Consider the following 26,384-nt stretch of genomic DNA (forward strand, 5'->3'; position numbering starts at 1 on the left):
TGGTTGGGACAAATTACGTGCTCTTTTTGGGCGAAGTCGCACAGCGAAAAAACCCAATACGAGAATTTATTCTATCCCAGCGCCGCCAATATTTTGAGGCATTGGTGTCTCAAAATCGCAGTTAGTTCTGCATGGTGATCCATCCATTACCAGAAGGTAAAATTATGAACAAATCAATAAGTGCTTGATTAAAAATTAAATTTTTTCTTTCCGCGTATATATTTACAGGAACATGTAGGATAAAGAGTTTAACGTTTTCTGGCAGGTATTTGAATGATTCTGTAGAATTTGATGTCAATGAGCTCATCTGGTGGCAAAGAGACTACCACAATTTCTTTAGAGTGAGTTTGAAGTCCGAAGACCTCTTGAATTAATAATTATACTAGCTTATAGGTTTCCAGAACGATGTTTAAAGAGGTTTTTAACAATTATTCATGAGGATGCATTGGATACGAGATGGGTAAATAGCCAACGAGGCGCGTAACCAATCACCATGTATGTAAAACGCCATCATTAAGGTGTCTTCTAGTCAGGGTGAAACTGCTTTGAACATGGCAAAGACCCTTAAGACAGCTTATGAAAAATTGAAATGTCAGAGGACAGCAAAGGGGATAGACTATCCGAGACAACTCATTTTTCAAATAAGGCCTTTTTGACTTTTGTTCGCTGTTAACTTCTAAGTGACAATTACTTTTTTGATGCTGTTATTTATTCAGTGACTACATGTTATTACATTTTCGATATATACCCGATACTAACGTGTTGATGAAACTACTGTTCATTTCTTTCTTAACATTGTCGTAACATTGGAATCGTGCTGGTATTTTTTAAGTATGATTCGAAAGGTTATAACTTTACTAGTTCTTAAGACAAATCAGAATAAGGAATCAAATTGATGACGATTCTCTGCTCAAGATTTGTAGGCTGATTAAATTTATAATAAATGAGGTAACTTCATACGTGTTGACTATTCTATTGATTAACGACCTTTTGTCTCCTTTGTCTTACGAGCTGAATTTTAGCACGCTTTAACTGCTGACTCTCACTTTGGATTCAGCATAATGACTAGCTCCCACTTGGCTTGTTAGCTCAGTTGGTAGAGCGCTGCACCAGTATCGTAGAGGTTATAGGTTCAAGTCCCGTACGGGCCTGAATTTTTTCAGGCCTTATTTCAACTATTAGTTCAGTGGTGTTCAATACTGCGAGGATCGCTTCTATATTCGTTTCTTCAACTGCAGTGCACATATATTATTTTATATATTTGCAGTCATCGTCTAGTCTCGAGAAGTTTCAAAATGCGCAAAATCTTATCCTATCGTCAATTGCCGTGGGTACATAGAGCCAGTGATGGTGCATTCTTCAAAAAAATGATCACAAAATAGGATCCTATGTTCCCACTAATTCTATGTACCCACTGATCTTATGTGCCCACTGATCCTATGTACCCACTGATCTTATGTGCCCACTGATCCTATGCACCCACTGATCCTATGCACCCACTAATCATATGCACCCACTGATCCTATGTACCTACCGATCCTATGCACCCACTGATCCTATGTTCCCACTGATCCTATGTACCCACTGATCCTATGCACCCACTGATCCTATGCATCCACTGATCCTACGTACCCACTGATCCTATGTACCCACCGATCCTATGCTCCCACTGATCCTATGCACCCACTGATCCTATGTACTTCACCGATCCTATGTTCCCACTGATCCTATGTACCCACTGATCCTATGTACCCACTGATCCTATGCACCCACTGATCCTATGTACCCACTGATCCTATGTTCCCACTGATCCTATGTACCCACTGATCCTATGCACCCACTGATCCTATGTACTTCACCGATCCTATGTTCCCACTGATCCTATGTTCCCACTGATCCTATGTACCCACTGATCCTATGTACTTCACCGATCCTATGTTCCCACTGATCCTATGTTCCCACTGATCCTATGTACTTAACCGATCCTATGTTCCCACTGATCCTATGTTCCCACTGATCCTATGTACCCACTGATCCTATGTACCCACCGATCCTATGCTCCCACTGATCCTATGCACCCACTGATCCTATGTACTTCACCGATCCTATGTTCCCACTGATCCTATGCACCCACTGATCCTATGTTCCCACTGATCCTATGTACCCACTGATCCTATGTACCCACCGATCCTATGCTCCCACTGATCCTATGCACCCACTGATCCTATGTACTTCACCGATCCTATGTTCCCACTGATCCTATGTACCCACTGATCCGATGTACCCACTGATCCTATGCACCCACTGATCCTATGTACCCACTGATCCTATGTTCCCACTGATCCTATGTACCCACTGATCCTATGCACCCACTGATCCTATGTACTTCACCGATCCTATGTTCCCACTGATCCTATGTTCCCACTGATCCTATGTACCCACTGATCCTATGTACTTCACCGATCCTATGTTCCCACTGATCCTATGTTCCCACTGATCCTATGTACTTAACCGATCCTATGTTCCCACTGATCCTATGCACCCACTGATCCTATGTACTACACCGATCCTATGTTCCCACTGATCCTATGTACCCACTGATCCTATGTACTTCACCAATCCTATGTTCTCACTGATCCTATGTTCCCACTGATCCTATGTTCTCACTGATCCTATGTTCCCACTGATCCTATGCACCCACTGATCCTATGTACCCACTGATCCTATGTACCAACTGATCCTATGTACCCACTGATCCTATGCACCCACTGATCCTATGTACCAACTGATCCTATGTACCAACTGATCCTATGTACCAACTGATCCTATGTACCCACTGATCCTATGTTTCCACTGACTCTATGTATCCACTGATCCTATGTACTACACCGATCCTATGTTCCCACTGATCTTATGTTCCCACTGATCCTATGCACCCACTGATCCTATGTACCCACTGCTCCTATGTTCCCATTGATCCTATGTACTTCACTGATCCTATGTAACCACTGATCCTATGTTCCCACTGATCCTATGCACCCACTGATCCTATGTACCCACTGATCCTATGTTCCCACTGATCCTATGTACTTCACTGATCCTATGTAACCACTGATCCTATGTTCCCACTGATCCTATGTACCCACTGATCCTATGTACCCACTAATCCTAATTACCCACTGATCCTATGTACCCAATGATCCTATGTACTTCACCGATCCTATGTTCCCACTGATCCTATGTACCCACTGATTTTATGCTTCCATTGTTCGTATGCACTCACTGATCCTATGTACCCACTGATCCTATGTACCCACTGTTCCTATGTTCCCACTGATCCTATGTACCCACTGATCCTATGTACCCACAGATCCTATGTACCCACTGATCCTATGTACCCACTGATTTTACGTTTCCATTGATCCTATGTTCCCACTGATCCTTTGTTCCAACTGATACTATGTTCAAACTGATCCTATGCACCCACTGATCCTATGTACTTCACTGATCCTATGTTCCCACTGATCCTATGTACCCACTGATCCTATGTACCCACTGATCCTATGCACCCACTGATCCTATGTACCCACTGATCCTATGTTCCCACTGATCCTATGTACCCACTGATCCTATGCACCCACTGATCCTATGTACTTCACCGATCCTATGTTCCCACTGATCCTATGTTCCCACTGATCCTATGTACCCACTGATCCTATGTACTTCACCGATCCTATGTTCCCACTGATCCTATGTTCCCACTGATCCTATGTTCCCACTGATCCTATGTTCCCACTGATCCTATGCACCCACTGATCCTATGTACCAACTGATCCTATGTACCCACTGATCCTATGTACTACACCGATCCTATGTTCCCACTGATCCTATGTACCCACTGATCCTATGTACTTCACCAATCCTATGTTCTCACTGATCCTATGTTCCCACTGATCCTATGCACCCACTGATCCTATGTACCCACTGATCCTATGTACCAACTGATCCTATGTACCCACTGATCCTATGTACTTCACCAATCCTATGTTCTCACTGATCCTATGTACCCACTGATCCTATGCACCCACTGATCCTATGTACCAACTGATCCTATGTACCAACTGATCCTATGTACCAACTGATCCTATGTACCCACTGATCCTATGTTCCCACTGACTCTATGTATCCACTGATCCTATGTACTACACCGATCCTATGTTCCCACTGATCTTATGTTCCCACTGATCCTATGCACCCACTGATCCTATGTACCCACTGATCCTATGTTCCCACTGATCCTATGTACTTCACTGATCCTATGTAACCACTGATCCTATGTTCCCACTGATCCTATGCACCCACTGATCCTATGTACCCACTGATCCTATGTTCCCACTGATCCTATGTACTTCACTGATCCTATGTAACCACTGATCCTATGTTCCCACTGATCCTATGCACCCACTGATCCTATGTACCCACTGATCCTATGTTCCCACTGATCCTATGTACTTCACTGATCCTATGTAACCACTGATCCTATGTTCCCACTGATCCTATGTACCCAATGATCCTATGTACTTCACCGATCCTATGTAACCACTGATCCTATGTTCCCACTGATCCTATGTACTTCACCGATCCTATGTTCCCACTGATCCTATGTACCCACTGATTTTATGCTTCCATTGTTCGTATGCACTCACTGATCCTATGTACCCACTGATCCTATGTACCCACTGTTCCTATGTTCCCACTGATCCTATGTACCCACTGATCCTATGTACCCACAGATCCTATGTACCCACTGATCCTATGTACCCACTGATCCTATGTACCCACTGATCCTATGTACCCACTGATTTTACGTTTCCATAGATCCTATGTTCCCACTGATCCTTTGTTCCAACTGATACTATGTTCAAACTGATCCTATGCACTCACTGATCCTATGTAACCATCATCTTATGCACCCCACTGATCCTATGTACCCATCATTCTATGCACCCCACTGATCATATGTACCCACTGATCCAATGTACCCATTGATTCTATGTACCCACTGATCCTATGCACCCCTCGAATTCTATGCACCCACTGATCCTATGTACCTACCGATCCTATGTACCCACTGATCCTATGTACCCACTGATCCTATGCACTCACGGATCTTATGTACCCACTGATCCTATGTACCCACTGATCCTATGCGCCCACTGATTCTATGCACCCACCAATCCTATGTACCCACTGAACCTATGTACTCACTGATTTTATGCTTCCATTGATCCTATGCACCCACTGATCTTATGTTCCCACTGATCCTATGCACCCACTGATTTTATGTTTCAGCTGATCCTATGCACTCACTGATCCCATGCACCCACCGATCCTATGTACCCATTGTTCCTAAGTACCCACTGATGCTATGCACCCACTGATTCTATGTACCCACTGATCCTATGTTCCCACTGATCCTATGTTCTTACTAATCCTATGCACCCGTGGATCCTATGCATCAATTTCGGAAGACAAAAACTTTTGGGGGAGTAAAGGAAATTTCCTGCATATTTTCGACAAAAGTTTACCAAACTCAAAGAAGAAACCAAGGAGAGCCCTCCTTAGAGAGACGTGGCCAGATAAGTTGGCCGTAAAAGACGGTTTATTTTACGAAAGATTGTAAACATAAACTGCGAATACATTGATGCGGTAATAAAATGGCTCTTGAACCAGTCAGCAAAAAGTTTAAGCGTAAATTTTCTCTTCTGAGCTCTGTAAACGAAAACGAATGACTGCAGCAAACTTTGCGGCAAAGCGTAATCATTCTCGGCCATCAATGAAAAACACACTGGGCTTGCGTATCTGAACTGCACCGCGTTCGCCCCCTATCGAGTTCGCCCCTTCGAGTTCGCCCCTACCTTATGCCGTGTTCGCCCCCACACTTTTCGAATTCGACCCCATCAAGTCGAGTTCGCCCCTTGATTGAGTGATATCCAGATGAGTTGATTTATGACGAAGGCACTAGCAGAATGTGCCAACTGTCACGTCAGCGACGATCATTTTGAATTTCGGCAATTGCGTGGAACCTGCTTGGGAACTGGGTTGACGGAATCAACTAAATACTCTGCGTGGGATCTGGGGTTACCAGAAATAACTGTATACACTGAACTTGTGATAAAGAGAACCACATGATTTATCTAACGAACACGAAATGTGTTGATCGTAACAACCAGACTTGAGAAGATGCAAACCACGCTTTCATCGCGACAGCATTGCTTAAGTTGTTAGACTTGTACCCGTTTAGCTTTATTTATGAAATTAAGACTGAAGAATTTACTCATCAACTTACGAATCAACTCATCTGGATATCACTCAATCAAGGGGCGAACTCGACTTGATGGGGTCGAACTCGAAAAGTGTGGGGGCGAACACGGTATAAGGTAGGGGCGAACCCGAAGGGGCGAACTCGAAAGGGGGCGAAAGCGGCGGATACCGCGTATCTCCCTTGCCTTGCATTTGTGTTGCGCCTGTTTAACTCGTTGCATTTGCATATGCATTTACGTTTGCATTTCCATAAACGCTTAAACGTACAATTGATAAGTGCTCAATGTCAGTTATATAACAATAGCAACCAAGTTTTAAAACAGATCACACCTTCTCCGTAACTGTTCACACCGACAAGGTTATACGATCAAGCATTTGCTTTGCCGACATGTCGAACTACTTCTGTTAGATATTTCCCTTTGGGTTTTTTTTTTTTTTTTTTTTTTTTATATACACCCAATGTCACGTGACCAATTGTTGAATTGAACTCGAAGTTGAAGTTGCAGATTATAAAACCGCCATCTTGATCTTGTCTTCACTGTTTTCTAGACTTTGGGCTGATGCATACCAACTTCTCAGCCCAACCTTCAAAAATTTGCGAAGAACATGTTTTCCTTTTGTTTTCCCAACCCAACTACGAAAACGTATTCGTGAAAGCTAACAGGGGAAACTGTGACTGGAAAATTATCACTTTCCCCTTAAAATGCGATTTTGCCTGTTATGAACGTCAGGGGTTCTTCGTTCTTATCATCACTTTGTCGGGCATCGTGGTGCAGTTCGTGGGGTGAAAAAGATATTTTGGCGTCTTATAATATATTTAGCCCGCTCGCTTGCTCGCGTAGTTGTTCAGACTCCTTTGTTGCTATTTCTTTCAGTTTTGATTTTCTCAATGCCCTCTAGTGATAATACTAGAAGATAAAAATTTTGACAAAATGAGTTTCTTCATAAGAGTCGATGAGGTTCGTAAAATGGGCGGTATTCCGTAAAATTTCGAACGTTGACTGAACAATGAGGACCAAACAAGTGTCAGTTAATTTTTTTCTTTCCAATCAAATATTTTCTTCTTGGCGGCATCGGAGAGTAGGTCGTTTGCATATTTTTTAAAGACCCGAACTATTTAAAGAGAAAACCGATAGGAATACAGGAAAATGCTGGCATTCTTTTAGAGACTGATCTTTTGAGATTGAGATTGACACGTTAACAAAGATCACTTTTGATGCTCGATTAATATTTAGCGGAATGGCGTTCGGTCATTACTTCCTTCGCTTTAGGAGAGGAAAATCAAAATTGCCTATGACTAAGACGTGTTCTAGATTTAGTGGCCATTTCGATAACATACAGTTTGTGGTGGTTTCTTTAAAAAATTGTGCGTGCATGAATTTTCTTTCTGAAGGCACCCGTGAAGGTTTGGAGTAACTCAGTATAACATATTATAAACGAAATCAAATTATTTCGAGCATTTCCAGTGCGGTTTGGCGGAATGAAGAAGTAGCCGTAAACACTACAAATTTTACCTAATCTTATAGGCTGGTGCCTTTTTTTTTCTTCTTTTTTTGATTATGCAGAGTTCAATGGGTCTTTTCGACGATATGTCAACTTGGCAACTCAATTGACCACTGAATACCTACGTAATCGGCTTACTTACCGAACACCACCTGCCCGACATCTATTGTTGGCTCGACGATGTTGTTGAAAATTCTAGATTGCTGATGACAGATATTCATATAAGTAGTGCAAAAAGATATTTTTGTTTTGTTTTTTCTTTTAAGTTACGTTTACGGCCCTTAAGAAGCGAACTCGAAGATGAAATTCCCCATCCAAGTTCTTCGTTTTTCTAGTCCTTTCTTCTCAACGACTTAACTCGGGTCACTGCACGCGATTTCCAAGAGGTCGGTCAAAGCTTATGAAGGCTACAAATGCCACGCGTGAATTCCTCGCATTTTTGGTAATTTCTCATTTTTATACCTGTGTTTTTTTCCAATTGTAACCAATAAATTTCGTTTTGGCTTTAACAGCATTTTACCTATAAAAATGAAACAGTGACTTCTTTTATCAAACTGCTGCAAACGAGTTCGAGTGAAATCGTTTAATTGAAGTTGAGGCCACTTGAATACACAAACAAATTACTCACTTTTTTATGCTCATATTGTGTAAGGCAGTTCTTCTATAGCGATGTTGATCATGGATTCTGCACCCTATTTCTTGCACGATAGCACCATCTTCTCCTTGTGGGTGATTCGCCGTCTATTGATATGAGTTGCAGCCGATATGCATTGATGAAATTGATCAATGTTGATTGATTATAGATGGAAGGTCTCATCAGGGGACTAGCTTAAACATTTGATGACAAAACATTTTTTTCCGCGTATTTTGATGATTGACGGTTTAATTTTGGAGTATTTTTTGGTAAACAGTCGTCAAAAAAAACTATTTTCCTTTATTTTATCTTGATTCCGTGTACATCACAGGATTCTCTCTTTTTTTCCATCATTATCTTCTCAAGACTATCTTTCTTTGTGAAACGATCCTGGTCAAACTTTGCCTTCTTATTAATAAGCAGTGACAAACGGTCCATACATTTCAGTTACATGGTAGGATCTGGGTACGAAATCAGCAAGGGCCTTCATCACTATCTCGTTGCTAAGCTACGCGTTCGTCATGCGAAGACTAATATTTCACTTCTGTTTTTCACATTTTGTGCATTTACCACTTAAAAGGCGCGACCCGCAGATACCTCTGTACGTATCATGTTTTTCAACAAAAATATTTTTTCTTTTGTTCTTTATCTTTATCTACTTATCTAATGCTGAAATAACTTGACTGTTTTGACTCTGAGATTCGTAAGATTAGAGTCTTTGAAAAATGAGCGAGTTTGAGGGCAAAGTACAAGCATGAATTAAGGAAAGTAAATCCCGCAGCTGCGGCTCAGAGTCGCTAAAAAACTGGAAAAGTCTTTCATGAAGGTGAATACGCTGCCAAAAATTCGTTGAATTTCGAAATAAAAGATGTATAGACAAAAACGGTAGAAAATTAAGGACAAGCACGTTTATCTGGGTCACGTGACGTTGAAGGGCATCAACAGGCTGGCACTTCTTTCATCATTAACTGTCCGAATTTTGTCAGATGATAGCAGAACAACGTCGAGTTAAAACTGACTTGATTTCCCTTGCAACGCCCTAAATAGATCGTGGCGAGGACAAATCACTGCAGTCAGTGTAGCCACAAAATTCTTAAAATTTTGTTTGTAAATTCAAAACTTTGGCTGATACATGGCTGTTGTCCAAACAGAGTAGATTTGAGGTGAAATTAGGGTGAAAGGGAATGAAGGTTAAGTGACCCTGATCGAGTTAAACAAAGCACAACTTCATGACGTACAAAGATATCGAATGTGTTGTGGAAACGAAGATCTGAGTAACCGCAACAGAGCTATAACGTGAGATAGTCTACACTGTATTTTTTTATTATCATTATTATTTCTAATCAAAATGATCTTTGATCTCGATTCCTCTGTTTCGTGTTCGAAACAAATAAGTAAACTAGTGTGTCTCGTTTTGTGTCCGATCGGTATGAACCTCTGGCTTTCTATCCGCTGTAGTTTGAAAATTAATAATAAATGAACAAAAGCAGAGGCCCTTACAACATAGAATGGTATTCAACTTGTCAGTGTGCCACTATATTTTGGTTGTTCAAACCAGCTTTCTTACGGTAAAACGAGAGCGTGCATTGTACCTAATCGTGCCTTTCTGGTAGGCCTCTGCAGCCCTCTAAAAGAGAACTGTCGGGCCACGTTTTGTAGTTTGGCGAGAAGCAGTCGAACAGTCGATATTTGTTCTGAATTTTGTTCAGTGAGCAAAGTAACAAATCATGGAAGCTAATCTTTAATAGAAAACTTGTCTCCGCACTAATCTCAAAACCAGAGTTAAATTAGACAAGACATCACCTTCTTAGTATTTTAGAAAAATTCCTCCTCCTACCTGAACGGATATAGATGCATTTCAGCCTTTTTTTTTTTTTTTTTTTTTTTCACAGCTTTGTTATGATTATCGGCTATGCTCACGCGAAGCTATTATTTGCCTCTCTCTCAACTTCAGACATGTTATCATGTTGCATCACAGCCTCGCGACTAATGGCACCAAGGTCCCACCAGGGCCTGGCTACTTTTGGGGGCTCTACTTGTCCCATCGCAAATCAAGTCCCTAGTTTTATTCATATTGAATCCTCCCTAGTGTGATAGTGGCCATTCCACTTCGTTCGTGGATTGAAACAAATATCAGAAAGGCATGTTATGAACAACACTTTGTGTGGAGAGATCACAGGAGATTCTGGACATATCTTCGGGTCCAGCCTCTAGCGCGGATGTTTGTATAGGTCTTGTCGGTTAGAACATATACTTCAGAGCTTTGAAAAGCTCATTTTTCTCTTCAGATCGTGGATTTTCGGGTATTTCACTTGAAAATTGTACATGTTTGTAGGATCATCGCTCAAGCTTTGCGATTTTGTAGGCGCTGGATGGCGGACGGAAAGATCAGAAGTGCTTTGTGTGCTCTGTGCGTGCTTTTTAATAAGCCTAAGGACGGTAACGTCTGACGTGTAAATCTCAACAAAAATCCGGTGCATTACGAGGCCCATTATGAGAACGGGCAGTTTTTTTTTTTTGCTGCGAGTGACTCTGAGCAAACTAAGCTAACCATATTGCATCCTGAATACGGAGAGTATCTGACTGACTAACGGTGCCGCAAAGGTAGTGTTTCAGTACTTAAGCAGTTTTGATCCCTGAATTATTTCCGCCTCTTGGTTTCAGTGCGATCGAGCACTTCGTGAAAAAGTACATTCGCCCAGGTAATTTGAAATGTACCCCTACAATACTATGAACTCATAACAAAAGTCTATTTCATTTTTAGTCTCATTCCTTTAATTTGACAAAGATGAAATTCTTTTTTTTTTCCTCTTGAGATTCGTTTAGATAAGTGTCAGTACTATTCTTTTTAGGTTTTAGGTATTAGCCTTTAGACTTTTCTCATATTCATGTCATGGGGCACGGTCTCACGATTCTGCTGAAATACAAACCGCACCAAAAATTTTCCAAAAAGCCATTAGTTTATGACCGTGATCGTGGGGAGGTAAGAAAAGCGATACACTAAGAATTGATCCACGGGAGGTGTTCAGTTGATGACATCAAAGAAATAAAGAAAGTGCGTTTGCTACATTCTTTTAGTTTCCTTCAGATTCTTGGATGTACTTTTTTCCTGCAACATAATCGTTACCGCTATCTGCTTTGTGCCTATCAGTTGATCTGTTTTGATTTCCCGTGAACTGTTTCCGGTTTGTAGGTCACTCAGATCGATATCTAAAATTAACACGAAATTCCTTGGCATAATATAGCGGTGCAAACACAACGTACTGTTTCAGTTTGTCCTTCTAGAGACTCTAATTTGGGTCACACAGTGGCTTCCACCCTTGGTCATCTCTTGTGTTCAAGAAACAAAAGCAACAAGATCATATTTGTTCCACAAGGGAAAAGGTGTGTATGTATTGAAAAAGAAATTGTCGTTTTTATCTACAAAAAAATGTTTGTTATGACTGGGTGAATTGTCTTACCCCCTTCGTGAGTTTCCATGGCTGTGGCCTGCGTTGAACAGTCTAGCAGTCAGTAAGTGTTATCAATGCCTAATTTCTCACCGAATCCCACCGGGAATTGTCCGTTTTATTTGAAATTATTTTGCATATCATCTCAATCATCATGGGATTCAATAGTAATTTCATACCGACAATTGAAGTACCCGAAACCATCGGCACTTTAAAATGGATCGATCAGTGATGTTGGTTGATGCTTTTTCAACACATTCTCTTTAGAGTTTTCTTGCGGATTGCCTGGCATTCTAACACGACAATCAAGCAATCGACTCCTCGCCATCGCTGTCTCTGATTCGGTGGACAATGACGAAAGGCTTGGCAATTTTCACGCTGCTCATGTTGTGTAATTCCATGTCGGCCGCACGCAAACCAAAGCACACTTTTCGAAGCGGTTCAGGATCGGCGAGGCGACCCAACATAGTTTTTATTATGACAGATGATTTGGACACTGCGCTTGGATCGCCGGAGGTAATGAAGAAGACTAGCAAAATTCTTCGCCAAGAAGGAGCCGACTTTGTGAACGCGTTCGTCACAACACCTATGTGCTGCCCTTCCCGCGCCAGCATTTTGACTGGTTCCTACGCACATAATCACAACACGTACACTAATAACTTGAATTGTTCATCTCCATCCTGGAGAAGAGGCCCAGAGAAGAAAACTTACGCCAAGTACTTAGAGTCTTCGGGATACGTAACGGGTAAGTTAATACATTGATCCACTCTTCTAGAACTATGATTATACTTTATCAACACATTGTCTGGTGTCATAGAACTTCACTCAGGGGAATACTTCACATTGAAATTCTGAAATCGAAACCAATAATTTTTATGGTTTCTTTAGTACAGCTCCTCTGACACAATTGACTACATTGAGCCTTCGCTGCTCACGCTGGTTATCACAAATCTGCCATCTTACAATTAACCACAATAGAATTGTAATGAATATCACATCTCGTTGACATTCTTTTGGTCGTCCGATTTTCAAACGGTGCTTTGTTGCTTGACTAACTCTCATTGTCTTTTTAAGTGAATTACGTCAGCACTGCCGGCATTTTCTAAAGTATTTCATGAAGCAGCTACAGCAAAGAGCTGATCCCTAGAAAGTCCGGTCAGGCTGCAGCTCATATGTAAACCTCTTTATCAAAACTATTAGCCCGCGCATATTTGGCGGTTTAGCTGTGTTTTGGTCACAGCAATTCATGGGTCAATGTTGTATTTTCATTAAAGATTATTTAATCAGTTAATTCACTTCCCAAGTAGCGATAAGAGAAGAACGAAAACTTCTCTCTTCAAAGAAACATTTCTTCTTATTTCGACCAAGTATGCTTTAAACCAAGAAGCTGTATTTGTTTTGATTTCATCGAAGAAATGAAATCAGAGAAAATCGTTCAAAATCCATCCTCTGGCTAAACCTCCGCAATAAGTCGATCTCGAGGTCGTTTAAAGATTTAAGTAGCTCTGACCCAATGCAAAGGAAATGCTCCTATCAACAGGTTAAAAACTCCCTTGATCTGAAAACTCAGTGTACTCAGTTGCTTTTGCTGTCTCTTAATGTTTTGGAATCTTTCCACACCATAAGTGCACGATCTTTAAACTGACTAAAAAGTCAGTCATTAAAGGTTCAGCCACTTGCATTCTGCTCTTCACTTTTGTTTTACCAGACAAGTTATTCAAGGAATGTCGCCTTTGGTTGAAGGTTGTCTTATCTGACCAAATCTGCAAAAAAAAAACTGTTTTACAGGACTGATAGCGGTCTGTTTTACCTGTCTACTGAAACGATTATTCGAAGTGTATCATTGAAATTGCTTGTAATTGCATTTAGCTAAATGCGCACTAGAGGATTTTGATGAAGTGAGACGTCCTACAAAGGAATCATTTGCATATTATTCATTTATCATTTTAAGATTGTAGTTGTGCAATACTTTCGTTGAGGCCCCCTGATGGTGGTCGACTTTTAGTGGAAATCAAATAACAGCGGCTCACCGAATTATTAAACAATGTAAAAGCATTTGCCGTGATGTTTTCCGGGATGTACGTTGCTTCCTTAGGATTAATCACCAAAGGCAAATAAAGGATTCAGTCCCTTTCCGATATCATGAAATCGTGCCAAGGTAAATGGTCTTCTGAAAAGGTGGAAGAGTGTCAACGGAGTTATAACGAAAAATCACGAATTTCCTCTCTTTAAATTGGTAGCCTGTATGCGATGAAGATATCGCTCTAAGTTTGCCGTAACCTTTGCTCCTGATTCCGACTACACAGACATTCTATGAACAGACTCGGCAGAAAAAGATGAACATTTAGCACTTCTATCTGAAAAATTCCGACATTGCCATGAATTGTTTCTATAACCTGGAACACTATTCTTTTCCTGTCAAGGTTATTTACACTCATGTGTAATAAAGTAAGCTTTTCAGAAAAGTTTTCCGTATGATGAAGCAAACAGACCGAGACAAATTTATGTACAAAGACAAGGTCATATTTTTTGCTGCTGTGGCAGTCTTTCACCACTTCGGTTAGAAGCATAATACTTGCGAAGGGAAACGATGAAAACGCAGAGTAATTAGTACCATTTTTAAGGAATAATGAAGACTTCTTTTTAGCAAAGCTTCTCTGACATTGTTTACCTTACTGCGTAGTTTTGTTTTATTTTATTTTATAATTACAAACGCCTTGCACTTTTCCTCAAATGAACTGTAACAAGCTGAAAGGAGTTTTCACTCAGACAAGCTGAGCTCGTTTGGTTTGAGGGGTTCTTGCCGATGAGTCCATAATTGACTGTGTGACGTTCATTGGAAAACATTTTTGTATTGATCCATGTTCAAACTGATCACGGACTCAAACAGGAAGGCGTATCAGCCAGCTATTTGGATGACGTGCCTTAACCCAAAATTGAAGTTGTTTTTTAAGACTGTGGAATTTCTCAGTGCATTTGTCTAAAAGCAAGTATCTCCTTTCGTGAAACTAACAAAGAGACAAAAATTCCCTGAATGAACGTGATTTGATCTATCTCTCTCGCACGCTCACTGTCTGTCTCTTTATTTTATTGCCCTATTTTCTTTGGTCCGTCCTTTGTAATTTACTGTACCGCAATGGTGTCAACAGCAGAAACGTGACCATTTGAATATTAAAAATAAAATCTAGATCTTACTAAAATTACTGAGGTGAAAAATATGAAAAAGGCATTCTAACAATAGATTCACACTAATTGGGGAAGCTTTATTCCCTCTGCCATTACAAAGTCATTGGGTGTTTGTCAAATAATTTCCTCCTCTGTTTTTTTCCTAAAAGGAAAGCGAGAATTATGTCAATCGATGAAAACTATCAAAACTAGAACTTTTATTGTAGTCGGGGTTAAACGCTTCTCCAATTCAAAGAAAGTTCAACTCATAATAGTGCTATAAAGATGTTAATTTTTCATTTACCGGATTCACAACGAGATTATTCTCTTCTTTTTTTTTCGAAGTGCGGGGGGCATTGACTATCGATTTTCCGGATATTTTTTTTCCGGAAAACACAATTTTTGTCCTGGAAAACTGAGAAAGAACTTTCTTGCAACATCTTACCTAGAAAGGCAAGTGCTAATGAGATTCATCCACAGCAGCTTCTCATACCATCACGATCTACTGATACGTGTAATTTAATATCTTAGTGGGGCAAAAAATTGTTAAATTGTTTGATGAAGATTTTCCTCTCTTGACACAACAATACGGATATGAAATTTTCATGCAAATCCCCTTTCGAAGATCTTTTTATTCGGGTGTCAAACTCTGAAGAGGGCCAAATGGCGGCGATTCTCACAGAACGAGTTTGGCCTCCACCTTCGTTGAGAAAAAGTGAAAATAAAAACGAACCGGAGAAAGCTGACATGGACCATGGAGGTTTTTTTGTGGTATTTAGCCTTATATACCAAACCAAAGTGCAACAGTACAAACAAGGTCTATAAATAGTATCATATATGGTCGAAAAACGTCTTGTATTCAAGAACCGTTTTTCCGTTCTTTTGTTGTTTTTCTAATGTGACCTGGTAAGATACACGGTGACTGTATGTTGAAAGGAGCAGTGTCTTCACCTACGCACGTTAATTATTTCATTGAACTATGAAATTTTCATCCAATTAAAGAATCTTTCAGTAGGTTACTTCAGAATACAGTATGTCAATTGATCACATATAAAAGGCACAAAAGAATTATGCTAAAGGCATCTTTAACACTCGTTTTCATGAGAACTTCACTAGAGCATTAAGCGTTTCTGACAGAGCATTTTACACAGCTGTATTTACAGTCCCACAGTTTCACAGTTGTGTAATGGATGTCCTTTCTGAAATACTGAACCAAAATAGAATCTTCACGAACAACGAAACTGAGTATTTTAAATACTTTAGCAGAATTCATTCTGTAGATAAACAACACATATGCGCTAATCAGGATTATAATATCGTGGTATTTTGTGCAAACTGGACAATACAATTTTTGTGCGCGTTAGCAGGGCGGGAAGAGGATAAGTGTCTTTACTTTAAATGTTAATCTTTTCATTGCATGTGTAAGTAATAATTGGTGCGAATAAACAGTAATCAGATTTGCGCTGAACAATGTTTAAAGCCAGTTGACCCTAATTGCTGGGTTGGAACAACGCATCTTAAACGAAGCACGCACTGTAACCCACACATTGTACATTTTTCTCATATGACCTATTAAATTGCAATTGATAATTTTGGAAAACCTCTTGCAGTTTATTTTCTTTAAACCCAGCCAGCTGCACGATGAGAGGGATATTTTGCATCATAATGGCGATAACCGTCGGTTATGTTCGTGTCACAGGTCCATCCGCCTTACTGCGTCGCCTTTTTAATGTCTTTTAAGTTCGTAAGAAGTGTGAACAGAATGTCAGTCCTGTCTGAGAACTTATTTAAAGATCTACTGGTTGGATTTACAAGTCAGACGTTATCGTATACGCCTAATACAATTGTCAGCGAGCCAAAACACCAGATAAACGAATCAATTATTACAACAACCAGTTCAATCTCATTTACGTAAAAGGTTTTTCTTTAACTTTACTCGTAAACCTTGACTAAGGTTCTAGTAATTGTTTGTTTTGAAATGCCTGTCTGATTTTTTTTATCGGAATAAAACAAAACTAAACGGCACATTCTTCATAGCTTAGTTTTGCGTATTTTTCTCCAATTCTTATACACCTTTAGACTCCTCTAGCAATAACCCAATCGCATGTGAATTGTCAGATCTGATGGACATGCAAGTGAACAATACGATGGGAACGTTAATTTTAACACGCTCAAACTCAAATAGTCAGCAAACATCAATCAGCAGCCACTAGGACTGTTATTGTCCTATCCGGCATTGGCCTATGAATATTGCGCTCAAACAAGTTTAAAGTCACAAATTGCATGCACCACAGACTTGCTTGGTCACGGGAAGGAAATTTAAAAAGGTCTTTGGGGTTTTTAATAACTATTAGTATGATAACAATTAGGACTAATTTCTTTTTACTCTTAATGGTATTAGGAAGGATTAGCTTTTGACCACGGAGATACAGATATACAAAAGAAAGATTTTATTTAATCTTTCTAGAATCTCGTCCAGGCGTCGCTGTTTAATGCTCAATAAACAATTGATACTCTTAGTTGCGTGTCGATGATTCTTGATGAAATTTCCACTTTGTTTCTACGTCAGATCATGACTATCGGTTGAACCTTTTCACGGAATCGGCCTACCTGATATACCTGCATGGGAAGTTGTTCAAGTGATTCGTTTGTTAAGACATAAAAAAACGGCAGCTATGGGGCAGTTTTTTCGTCTGTAATACATTTTTGCGAATAGATCTGTTAGACATTAAAATCGTGACATGTTTTTATCATAAATTTTCTTTTGACCAGTGACTGGACATCTTATTCTCTGCGAGTTTTTGTCTTCAAGTGAAGCAACCTTTATGTGATCTGTTGTTTAAATTCTAATGGAGACATAGACAAGTTCAGATCAAGATGGTTTATCTTCCTTTCGCAGGTTACTTTGGCAAATATCTAAACGAGTACGATGGGAGCTGGGTACCAGCGGGTTGGAAAAAATGGGAAGGACTGGTGTTTAACTCCAAGTTCTACAACTACACGATACGACGCAACACGTACAAAGAACGACACAAGATGGATTATGGGCAGGATTACTTCACTGATTTCATCACTAATAGGAGTATCTCTTTCATAAAACGGACAAAAGAGAACAAACCACACAGTCCTTTCCTAGCTGTGGTGAGTCATGCAGCCCCTCATGGCCCGGAGACGCCTGCTCCTCAATACAGTACAGCATTTCCTGGTGCCCAAGCTCCAAGGTATGACCAAGATTATGTTTAAGGAAGCCAGTATCTACTATCACTGTAACATTTTGTCCCTTTGTTGCAAGAGTTGATCCATACAAAAGAACTAGGTTTTTCTGTCATTATTTGTTGGTTTGTTTTCTTGTCTACCGTTCACAAAACAAATTGTTCGTTGTTAGGGTATTCTGAACATATTTGCTCCCCTGTAATTTAACCCTTAACTCCCGTGAGTTACCAAGACAGAATTTCTCCTTACAATATCTATACAATATCAACCAGATAAGTGATGAGAATAAAGAAAAAGATCAATTTGGGTATAATTAGTTGATTTAATACTAAATTCTCTGAACTAACATTACAAGAATTGTATGTTGACAGTAAGGAGAATTACAAATTTAATTTGTGAGTTAAAGGGTTAAGTTAGGACAGAGTAAAAATCTCTTCATGTTTACATTTTCTCAGAGGAAGAGTATATGTTGCAAGCCGCTATCGAACCTTACCAACCCTGTGTAGTCTACCAATCGCTTACCACACACAGCTGAGCGATCATATCGTCCTTGTGAGGTAACGTTTTGCACTTTTTACAGGTATCCTAACTGGAATTATATATCACTGGACAAACAATGGATCATGAGGGAAACACCTGCGATGAGTGCACAGAAAATAGCTTTCGTGGATCTGCTCCACCGCCGTCGCCTTCAAACACTGCTTTCAGTTGATGACTCAATCGCGCGAATCTTCCACACTCTCCAGTCCCTAGGGATTGAAGACGAAACTTACATATTCTTCACATCAGATCATGGTTACCATCTTGGTCAGTTTGGTCAGGTCAAAGGCAAGTCCATGCCATTTGAGAGCGACATAAGAGTTCCTTTTTACGTGAGGGGACCAATTATTCCCAAGAATATCAGGTGAGACACAACATTGTGTTTCACTTTGATTACAGTTTTTTGTAATCAATCGTAATCAATCAACCATCGTCCTTTGCCTTGTCCTGTTCTTTTTCTCCTCGTTCTTCTTGTTCCGAGTCCTTCCTTGCCTACCTTACTGCTCCCCTTTTTGGAAGATACAGCCGCGTCATTTGTTAAGTTAACAAATCTTTGGTTAGGAGAGGACTTTTGACAAATAGTGAACTTAATTGCAAACCACAAATGTGTGAAGTGAGTCGTCGACCTGTAAGGTTTCGAAGAGGATTTCAAAGTGTACAGGACTGATAAGAAGAAAAACAGAGTTAACACCCTTAATTGATCGTTAATCTTTTAATTATCGCTAGTTGTTAGGTGTTGACCCACTGAACCCTAACACCAGTATGTTTATTCTGTATACTGTTCTCTATATATTTCCTGAGGTGCTGACATGGAGAATTTGTTTAAAAAAATCCAGAGTTTTGTTCGTTGGTGACCATCTCCTTTATTGTTGTAACCTTAATGTGTGATTCAGGGGTGATGTTCTGAGGAGAAAATAGATGCTGATCACTCTTAGGGGTTGAAGGTTTAAATTGATCTGACGAGTGATGTTGACCCCAAGTTGATCTTGTTTGTTATGCAGTGTAACAGACATGGTCTTGAACATTGACCTGGCACCCACATTTTTGGATATTGCCGGCATTAAGATACCCAAAGACATGGACGGCATGTCTGTTATGAAACTGTTCCGCAGGACAAGATACGGACGAAGAGCAAAAAGGTACGCGTTTTTCCCGAAACTGTGGAATCGAAGTTTCTGATATTCATGCGTACTAATTGTCAATCACTATTAGATTGGTAGGTAATGAAAGAGTACATCAAGTGTTCTGTACATGCGCTGATCATTGTTGTGATATCATAGAGTGTAAAGCTGTAGAGAGCTGTCTTTTTTCTTGAAAGATATTTTGACGAATCACCTAGTTCAGGATAATATCATACCTGACTGAGAGGGGCATTTTAAGCTTTCCACAGAAACAAACGTAGCACAAGTTAAGCTTTCAGTGCGTTTGTTGTTTACTGATCTGTTTGTTTTTATATTTTCCAGGCGAACACATGTTGTATGGAGGGACACAATTCTCATAGAAAGGTCTCGAGGGTAAGCAGAATAGTTCAACACACGACAAACTTAGCACAAAAAATTAGTTTACTTTTGCCCTATTAATGAAGTATTTTGCGTTTCTTGTATAAGAAATTCTTAAGGCCCTGAGTATTTTTTTTTTTAAATTCACAATGAAAAGTTTTATGTCTATTCTAGAAAACCAGTTTTAGTTTGGTTCGTTTTGGAACCATTTAACACATTTATCACTTGGTCAAAGGGAAATTTGATGATTTCAAAAGCAAGAAAAGAAGCATTATTTTGTTGTTTGACAGATCAATTTGCTTAACAGTAGCCACGCTAAGATAATTTCGCGAGCAATTTCGGCCGCTGAAATTTTAAATTTTTTGTGGTAATGAGGCTTGAAACACCCTAAAGAATAGTAATCGTTCTGCATGGGTTTAAGTCATTTGGGAAGGAGACTCCCTGACGATATTATACAGAGAGTATGCGTATTCATTTGGAGCGTTAAAAGCTAAAGCCTTAATTTATGACTCTCCTTTGTTTAAATTTTAGTTTTATATCCTTAGAGTCAATCTCGTCACCTCTCTTCATATGGTAATAATATACCCTCTTACTTGCTATCACTGAACGTGCTTGTAACGTGGTGTGCTATACGGCTCGCCTTCCCGACTTACGAGTCATCCGATTGCAGTCATTGGACTAATTTAGTATACTGTACACGTACATTGTAGAAATATTGGCAATGTGTCATTTTAGTTGGAGAAGGACGAAGAACTTCATGAAAGGGAAATCAAGGAACAAGACTGCTTCGGTTAAGGAGCGAAAGATGACCATTTTGGAAGACATCTGCTCCAGGCCAAAATACCAATCCCCTTGTCAACCCAAGCAGCTCTGGGAGTGTCAGACAGTCAACCGCAGACCAAGACTGAGAAAATGTAGACGAAATACCACAACTGTATTAAGAACAGCTCCAATTATCCGACCTACACCTCCTACCGATCCTGTGAAGATGTGTGTTTGCATGAAGCAAAGACCTGATAGTGAACTGCATGAAAACCAAAATGACATGCTGCTCTACGAGGGTGAGTTGAACGGTCGGCTTTCCTTCTTCGATAATCTCTTTTTTTATTTATCCTTTAGTAACAAGGATTCTTTCTTTTGCTTAGAAAGAAGAGCTATTTCATTGAGTGATCAAGCTTCTTAACAATCATCATAATTTTGTCCTTTATTATTTTGTAGAGGAGCTGCTCATAAACGGCATGGATTATTTGACCAAAGAACTCAGACGAAGATCAAAAAGGTCTCGTTATTTTGGATACAATCCAAGGAAGAGAAGAAATGAGTTCAACAACAGGAGGTACCAGAAGGAATTGGCCAGGGCTCATAAGCTGCAAAATCGACGTTCGAAGTCCAAAGTGTTTATTAGGACTCCTGTTAGCAAACCAAAACCTCAGTCAAACGTGACTCAAACGCCTCACGGGTCTTCAGAAGTTCAACGAGCGGTGGCGGAAAAACTTGGAAAACTAAAGGAGAAAATTCAGGGAATAAGGCAACGCCTTGGTGCGTTGCGTGACAGGAGGAAGAAACTGCTTCTGATAAGCGCGCGTGACAAGTTCTTAGAGTACCCCTGTCCATGTAACCACGGTAATGATACCGCGAGAGAGGTCAAAGGAAACTATGGCAATGATCAATACCAGATATCATCGCTGAGAAGAAGAAATAAACCGCCAAAAGCTCCATCCCGCAAAACAGAGACCAAGAAAAAAAAGGGGAAGGCGAAGCCAAGACGTAGCATGTGTGCCAGCCCGGGTATGAACTGCTTCTACCAGACAGAGAATCACTGGAAGCTGCCGCCGCTCTGGACCGGTAAATATTCTCACATTCCACCTGTAAAAATCAGGAAAACGAATTTTTCGTTGAGTGCACGTCATATGGGTCTTTATGCATAACAGTAAGTGAAAGGAACGGAAATCTCACCGTTGCCCCCACAGCCTATGTTAAATTATTTACCAATAATCGATCGCAGTAAGACCTTGACATCCTTTTGAAATGTTTCTCTGGGTAGAGAGCTAAAACTGAGGTGACATTTTTTTTCGGCTATTGGTCAGATTTGCGTTCGGGTTGGCAGTGACTATCCACTGCTGTTCATCATGCTACGGTGGTTTCGGATACCTTACCTGTGTCTCCTTAGGCAACTCCGCCTAAGTTTTCATTGGTTTATCAGTTGACTATCTGAAACAGGGTCCCATCTATTAACCGTCGCTCAATACATTTAGTTGAGTTTCACTTAAACATGCAAAGTTATCACAGAGGAAAGTTTACAACAGACTTGTAAAGATTTACACTTCGAGTTGAAATATTATCGTCATGTTCATGCTCAGAATGCCCTGTGCTGACCAGAAGGGTTGTCCTTATGCCATGGCTCAATGTTATCACTTTGTATTTAGGAATCAGAAGCTTCATGAAATGGTTGAATGAGAGCTTATATGTAATAAACAACGTAAATGGACTAGTAGAACCTCTAAAACTTACATTACCTGATGTTTGTTTTTTTGTATAGGAGGAGAATTCTGTTTCTGTCCTAATGCTGCCAACAATTCTTACTGGTGCTTGCGAACAATAAATTCGACACACAATTTTCTATACTGCGAGTTCATCACAAATTTCTTGGAGTACTTTGACCTCAACAAGGACCCATATCAGGTATGGAAACCCACAATTTATTCGAAAGTTAAGCTTACCGGGAAGTTGAGATAGTTATTCTCTTTGAGTTTTTATCTCTGTTATCATTGATTGCGGATAGTTAAAAACAAATCCACGCTCCCTAAAGCTTTTGAATATCAAAAGCTGTGAATAATATACGACTCAAACATGCTTAAGGTTTTAATCTTAGTAACGAGTGTTTTGCCATGCGAATCATATTTTTAAAGCATGTTTACACTCTGAATGATTAAGAGCAATCCAGGTTGGTACAGCTCAAGTAATAGTAAATAATGAAAAAATTAATCAAAGTTGAGGAAAAGGCAGGCCAATTTATAATAAATTCTGGAAATTTTTTCATTTGAGAATTATGTGTCAGAAAATGACTATGATACCATTGAATCTGTAGGCTGGGGCTGGAATAAGTCATTACTCACGTTTATCTCGACATTTCTACATTTCCTTTAAGTTTTGTCTTGCGGCATTTTGTAACTCCTTGTTTTTACTATTATTTGCATGGTCATAGTGCAAACGCTTTGTTGTGTTTTTTTCGGTGGAAGTATGAGAAGGAAGACTTAGGGCTGTAGCTGTAAGCTACCTTGTGTAGTTGTATTTGATTGGACAGGGAAACAGGAAAGTCAGGGAATTTAGAAAACCACTGTCAGTGGCCAACCTTGTTGATGCCATGTAAACCTTAAGCTCATTAGGCTTCGTCCGTAACCTGAAACCGAACATATCAGTAGTGTTGATATTGAATATCATCTTTTATTATCTTGCAGTTGCATAATATAATTCATGAGGTGAGTCCTGGTGTTCTATCAGAGCTTCATCATCTACTCGTCAAGATGCGAGGATGTAAGGGAGAGGATTGCACTCATTACCATGGTAAGAAGCACCCTACAGTACCGCCAACAAGTCCAGCGGTCAGCACCCACTTGAGAGAAGGTATGGAAGAGAGTCACATGACTCTTTTACCAACAGCGCCATCAAACTTGCAAACATCTGCTCGAAGTGCAGTGAGCCCTTTGACTTCGGAGTCACCCTCTCTAGTCCTTGTTACGCGTTCGGACGTTACAGCAAGCTCTCCGCAGAGTGTTTGGAACAACGTTTCGAAACCAACCACTTTTGAAAAGTTTACAACACTTCCACCAAAAGATGTAAATGTAAATTTGTTAGAACATTCGACCACTCAGTCGATATTGAACTCAGAACGAAAACAACAGCTCATGGAAAGCTTAAAAACCGAACATTCAATTGCTCAAGTTAGTGAAATGGCGCCTTTACCAACAGTTGACTTTAAGACTAAGAGCAAGCCAGACGAAACATCAGACTTGGAGTCCAACTCCTGTTTGAATTGTTCCAGGTCCGACAACCTACCGAAAATCTTCGTGAGAACTTCGGAACTCAACACAAGTTTATCGGGATTGAACGTTTCTTCAGTCCCAACCACACCAGCATCAGCGACTCCAAAAAGCAAAGAGGAAACTACTGGAATGCATTTCAATATTTTTACACCAAAACCAGCGAAGGGAAAATCGCCCAAGAGACGCAAAAATGGAGATCGAGAGGGGAGAAAAAAAGATAGATATGCTTCAAAAGGCAAACCAAAGAATAAAAGTCTTAAGAAGTCCAGAAAGTTTAAAAATAAATCTTCAAACGGAGAAAGAACGTCACTGTCAGAAGAAAAGAAAGAGAGCCTAGAGAATCCTACAAAGCAGACAGTTGTCTTAAACACCACGATATGGTCTCCGGAATCTCCTTTAGACAATAACAGCGAAAAGTCTGACCACGAGAAACCATCTCAACCAACTGTAACACCCTCACTTGGCTCCAATCATGTACCCACAGTCTTAATGAAGTCTTCGGGTCCTGACACAAGCTCTTCCAAACTAAATGGTTCTTCAATTGCAGCAACATCAGCCTCTATCACCACATCAAGAGAAAGGATGACTGAGAAAAATGTGCGACAGACAACAGCAGTCAAACCATCGAAGAGAAAGTCCGCAGAGAGAAGGAAGAACAGTAGCTCGATTGATAGGAACAAAAAAAAATCTCTAAAAAAACTAAGAAAGATGAAGAAATTATCGGAGAGAGAAAATTCTCAAACTTCAGAAGAAATTAAGCCGACCATAGAGGCAGGAGAAGTAAACCAAACTGGATTGAAATCAAAATCGACAAACAGAAGACCTGAATCAGAGAACAAAGACAGCAAGAGGGGCAATAAAGCATTGCCGGAAGTTTCACGAAAACGGAGCAAAAAGCCGGCGAACAACCGACCGGCGAATCGGAACTTCAAGAAAAAGTCTAAAGGAAAACATTTCAAGCAAAGACCGACTCAAATTAGCCAGGAGGGAGGGGTGGTAGAAAATGGCACCGGTTTCTCTTCGAATTCGGAATCTTCGCCCTCTGACCCTAGAAAAGAAAATAACTAATTTTTTCTCGTCATTGCTGGTTGGCTCAGTTTAGATGTGTAGAAACCACTCCTTAAACTTGTCAAAATTTGAAAATGCTTCGCGATTTACATACCCTCATCAATCGAGGGCTGTAGAGAAGTCATTGTAGAGTCAAAACCTCACATAGCTTTGATAGTTTATGCGTTGTAAAAAATAGTAGCCAGCAAATCAATTGCGGAAAGGTCTGAGGAAAACAATTAAGTCTACTCACTCTCTCCTCCCTTGATACTGGTTTAGGTCGCTTATTTCGTAGACTGTTTAAAAGTGGACGTACCAACGTGGATGTTGGTTAGCGAAAACAAATCTACTACAATTGTTTTTGTCGTTAACTTTATTAACTCCCATGAAAATTGTTGATTGTTTTTTTTTTTCTGTCGAAGTGTTGTAAATTCTTCTTTTGAAGTGTTTTAATTCAATGTTTTTAGCTACGGCAAACTAAACAGAAGTGAAGATTTCCTCTAACCGATCATTTTGAAATTTCCTTGTTACAAAAAAAATAATAGTTGCAAAAACCTAGCTGTACTACTTATCTCTTTTTACAAAATATTATGAGCTATGAATGTTTAAGATGAGTTGAGTTTATTTGTAAAGCGATTGGGTTGGTTTGCAGTCCGGTTCAGAAAGTCTCCATTTCCGTTTCAGAGTGACACAAGATTGAATGAAACCACAAAATCTTTTATGGTTTTTTTGTTAACTCAGTGGTAGAGAAACTTTTAATTGACGCTTACGCAGAGCTTTTTACAAAGATGTTTCATTTCTTATGCGACATATGAAACTTTATCTTTGATTTGAACTATTAAGTAAAGATGATGTTCTGTTAAATGTCGTTTTCTGGTTATCGTCTCTTAAAGCTTTTTTATTAAGTTATTTCAGAGCATCTTTGTATGGTGATGGTTTTAATAAAGCTTTACGTAATAGTGGTTAA

The 26,384-nt window shown here is 39.9% G+C and overlaps 1 protein-coding gene across 2 annotated transcripts; it reads left to right on the forward strand.

The window, feature by feature from the left end:
* Positions 1 to 10,443: 10,443 nt before the first annotated feature.
* LOC113681064 (extracellular sulfatase Sulf-1) lies at positions 10,444 to 26,384 on the forward strand. Of its 2 annotated transcripts, XM_027198121.2 has the most exons (10): positions 10,444 to 11,845; positions 12,178 to 12,655; positions 17,975 to 18,296; positions 18,869 to 19,192; positions 19,830 to 19,967; positions 20,292 to 20,342; positions 21,063 to 21,388; positions 21,546 to 22,172; positions 22,867 to 23,009; positions 23,786 to 26,384. In XM_027198121.2, the coding sequence occupies exons 2-10, from the start codon at positions 12,262 to 12,264 to the stop codon at positions 25,436 to 25,438; spliced, it is 3,978 nt and encodes a 1,325-aa protein (XP_027053922.2). In that variant the 5' UTR covers positions 10,444 to 11,845; positions 12,178 to 12,261; the 3' UTR covers positions 25,439 to 26,384. The 2 variants fall into 2 exon arrangements, with proteins under 2 accessions (XP_027053922.2, XP_027053923.2); XM_027198122.2 differs by lacking the exon at positions 10,444 to 11,845 and having other exon boundaries at positions 11,930 to 12,655.

This window comes from Pocillopora damicornis, chromosome 1 (genome assembly GCF_964200805.1).
Source record: "Pocillopora damicornis chromosome 1, jaPocDami1.2, whole genome shotgun sequence".
Lineage (NCBI taxonomy): Eukaryota > Metazoa > Cnidaria > Anthozoa > Scleractinia > Pocilloporidae > Pocillopora > Pocillopora damicornis.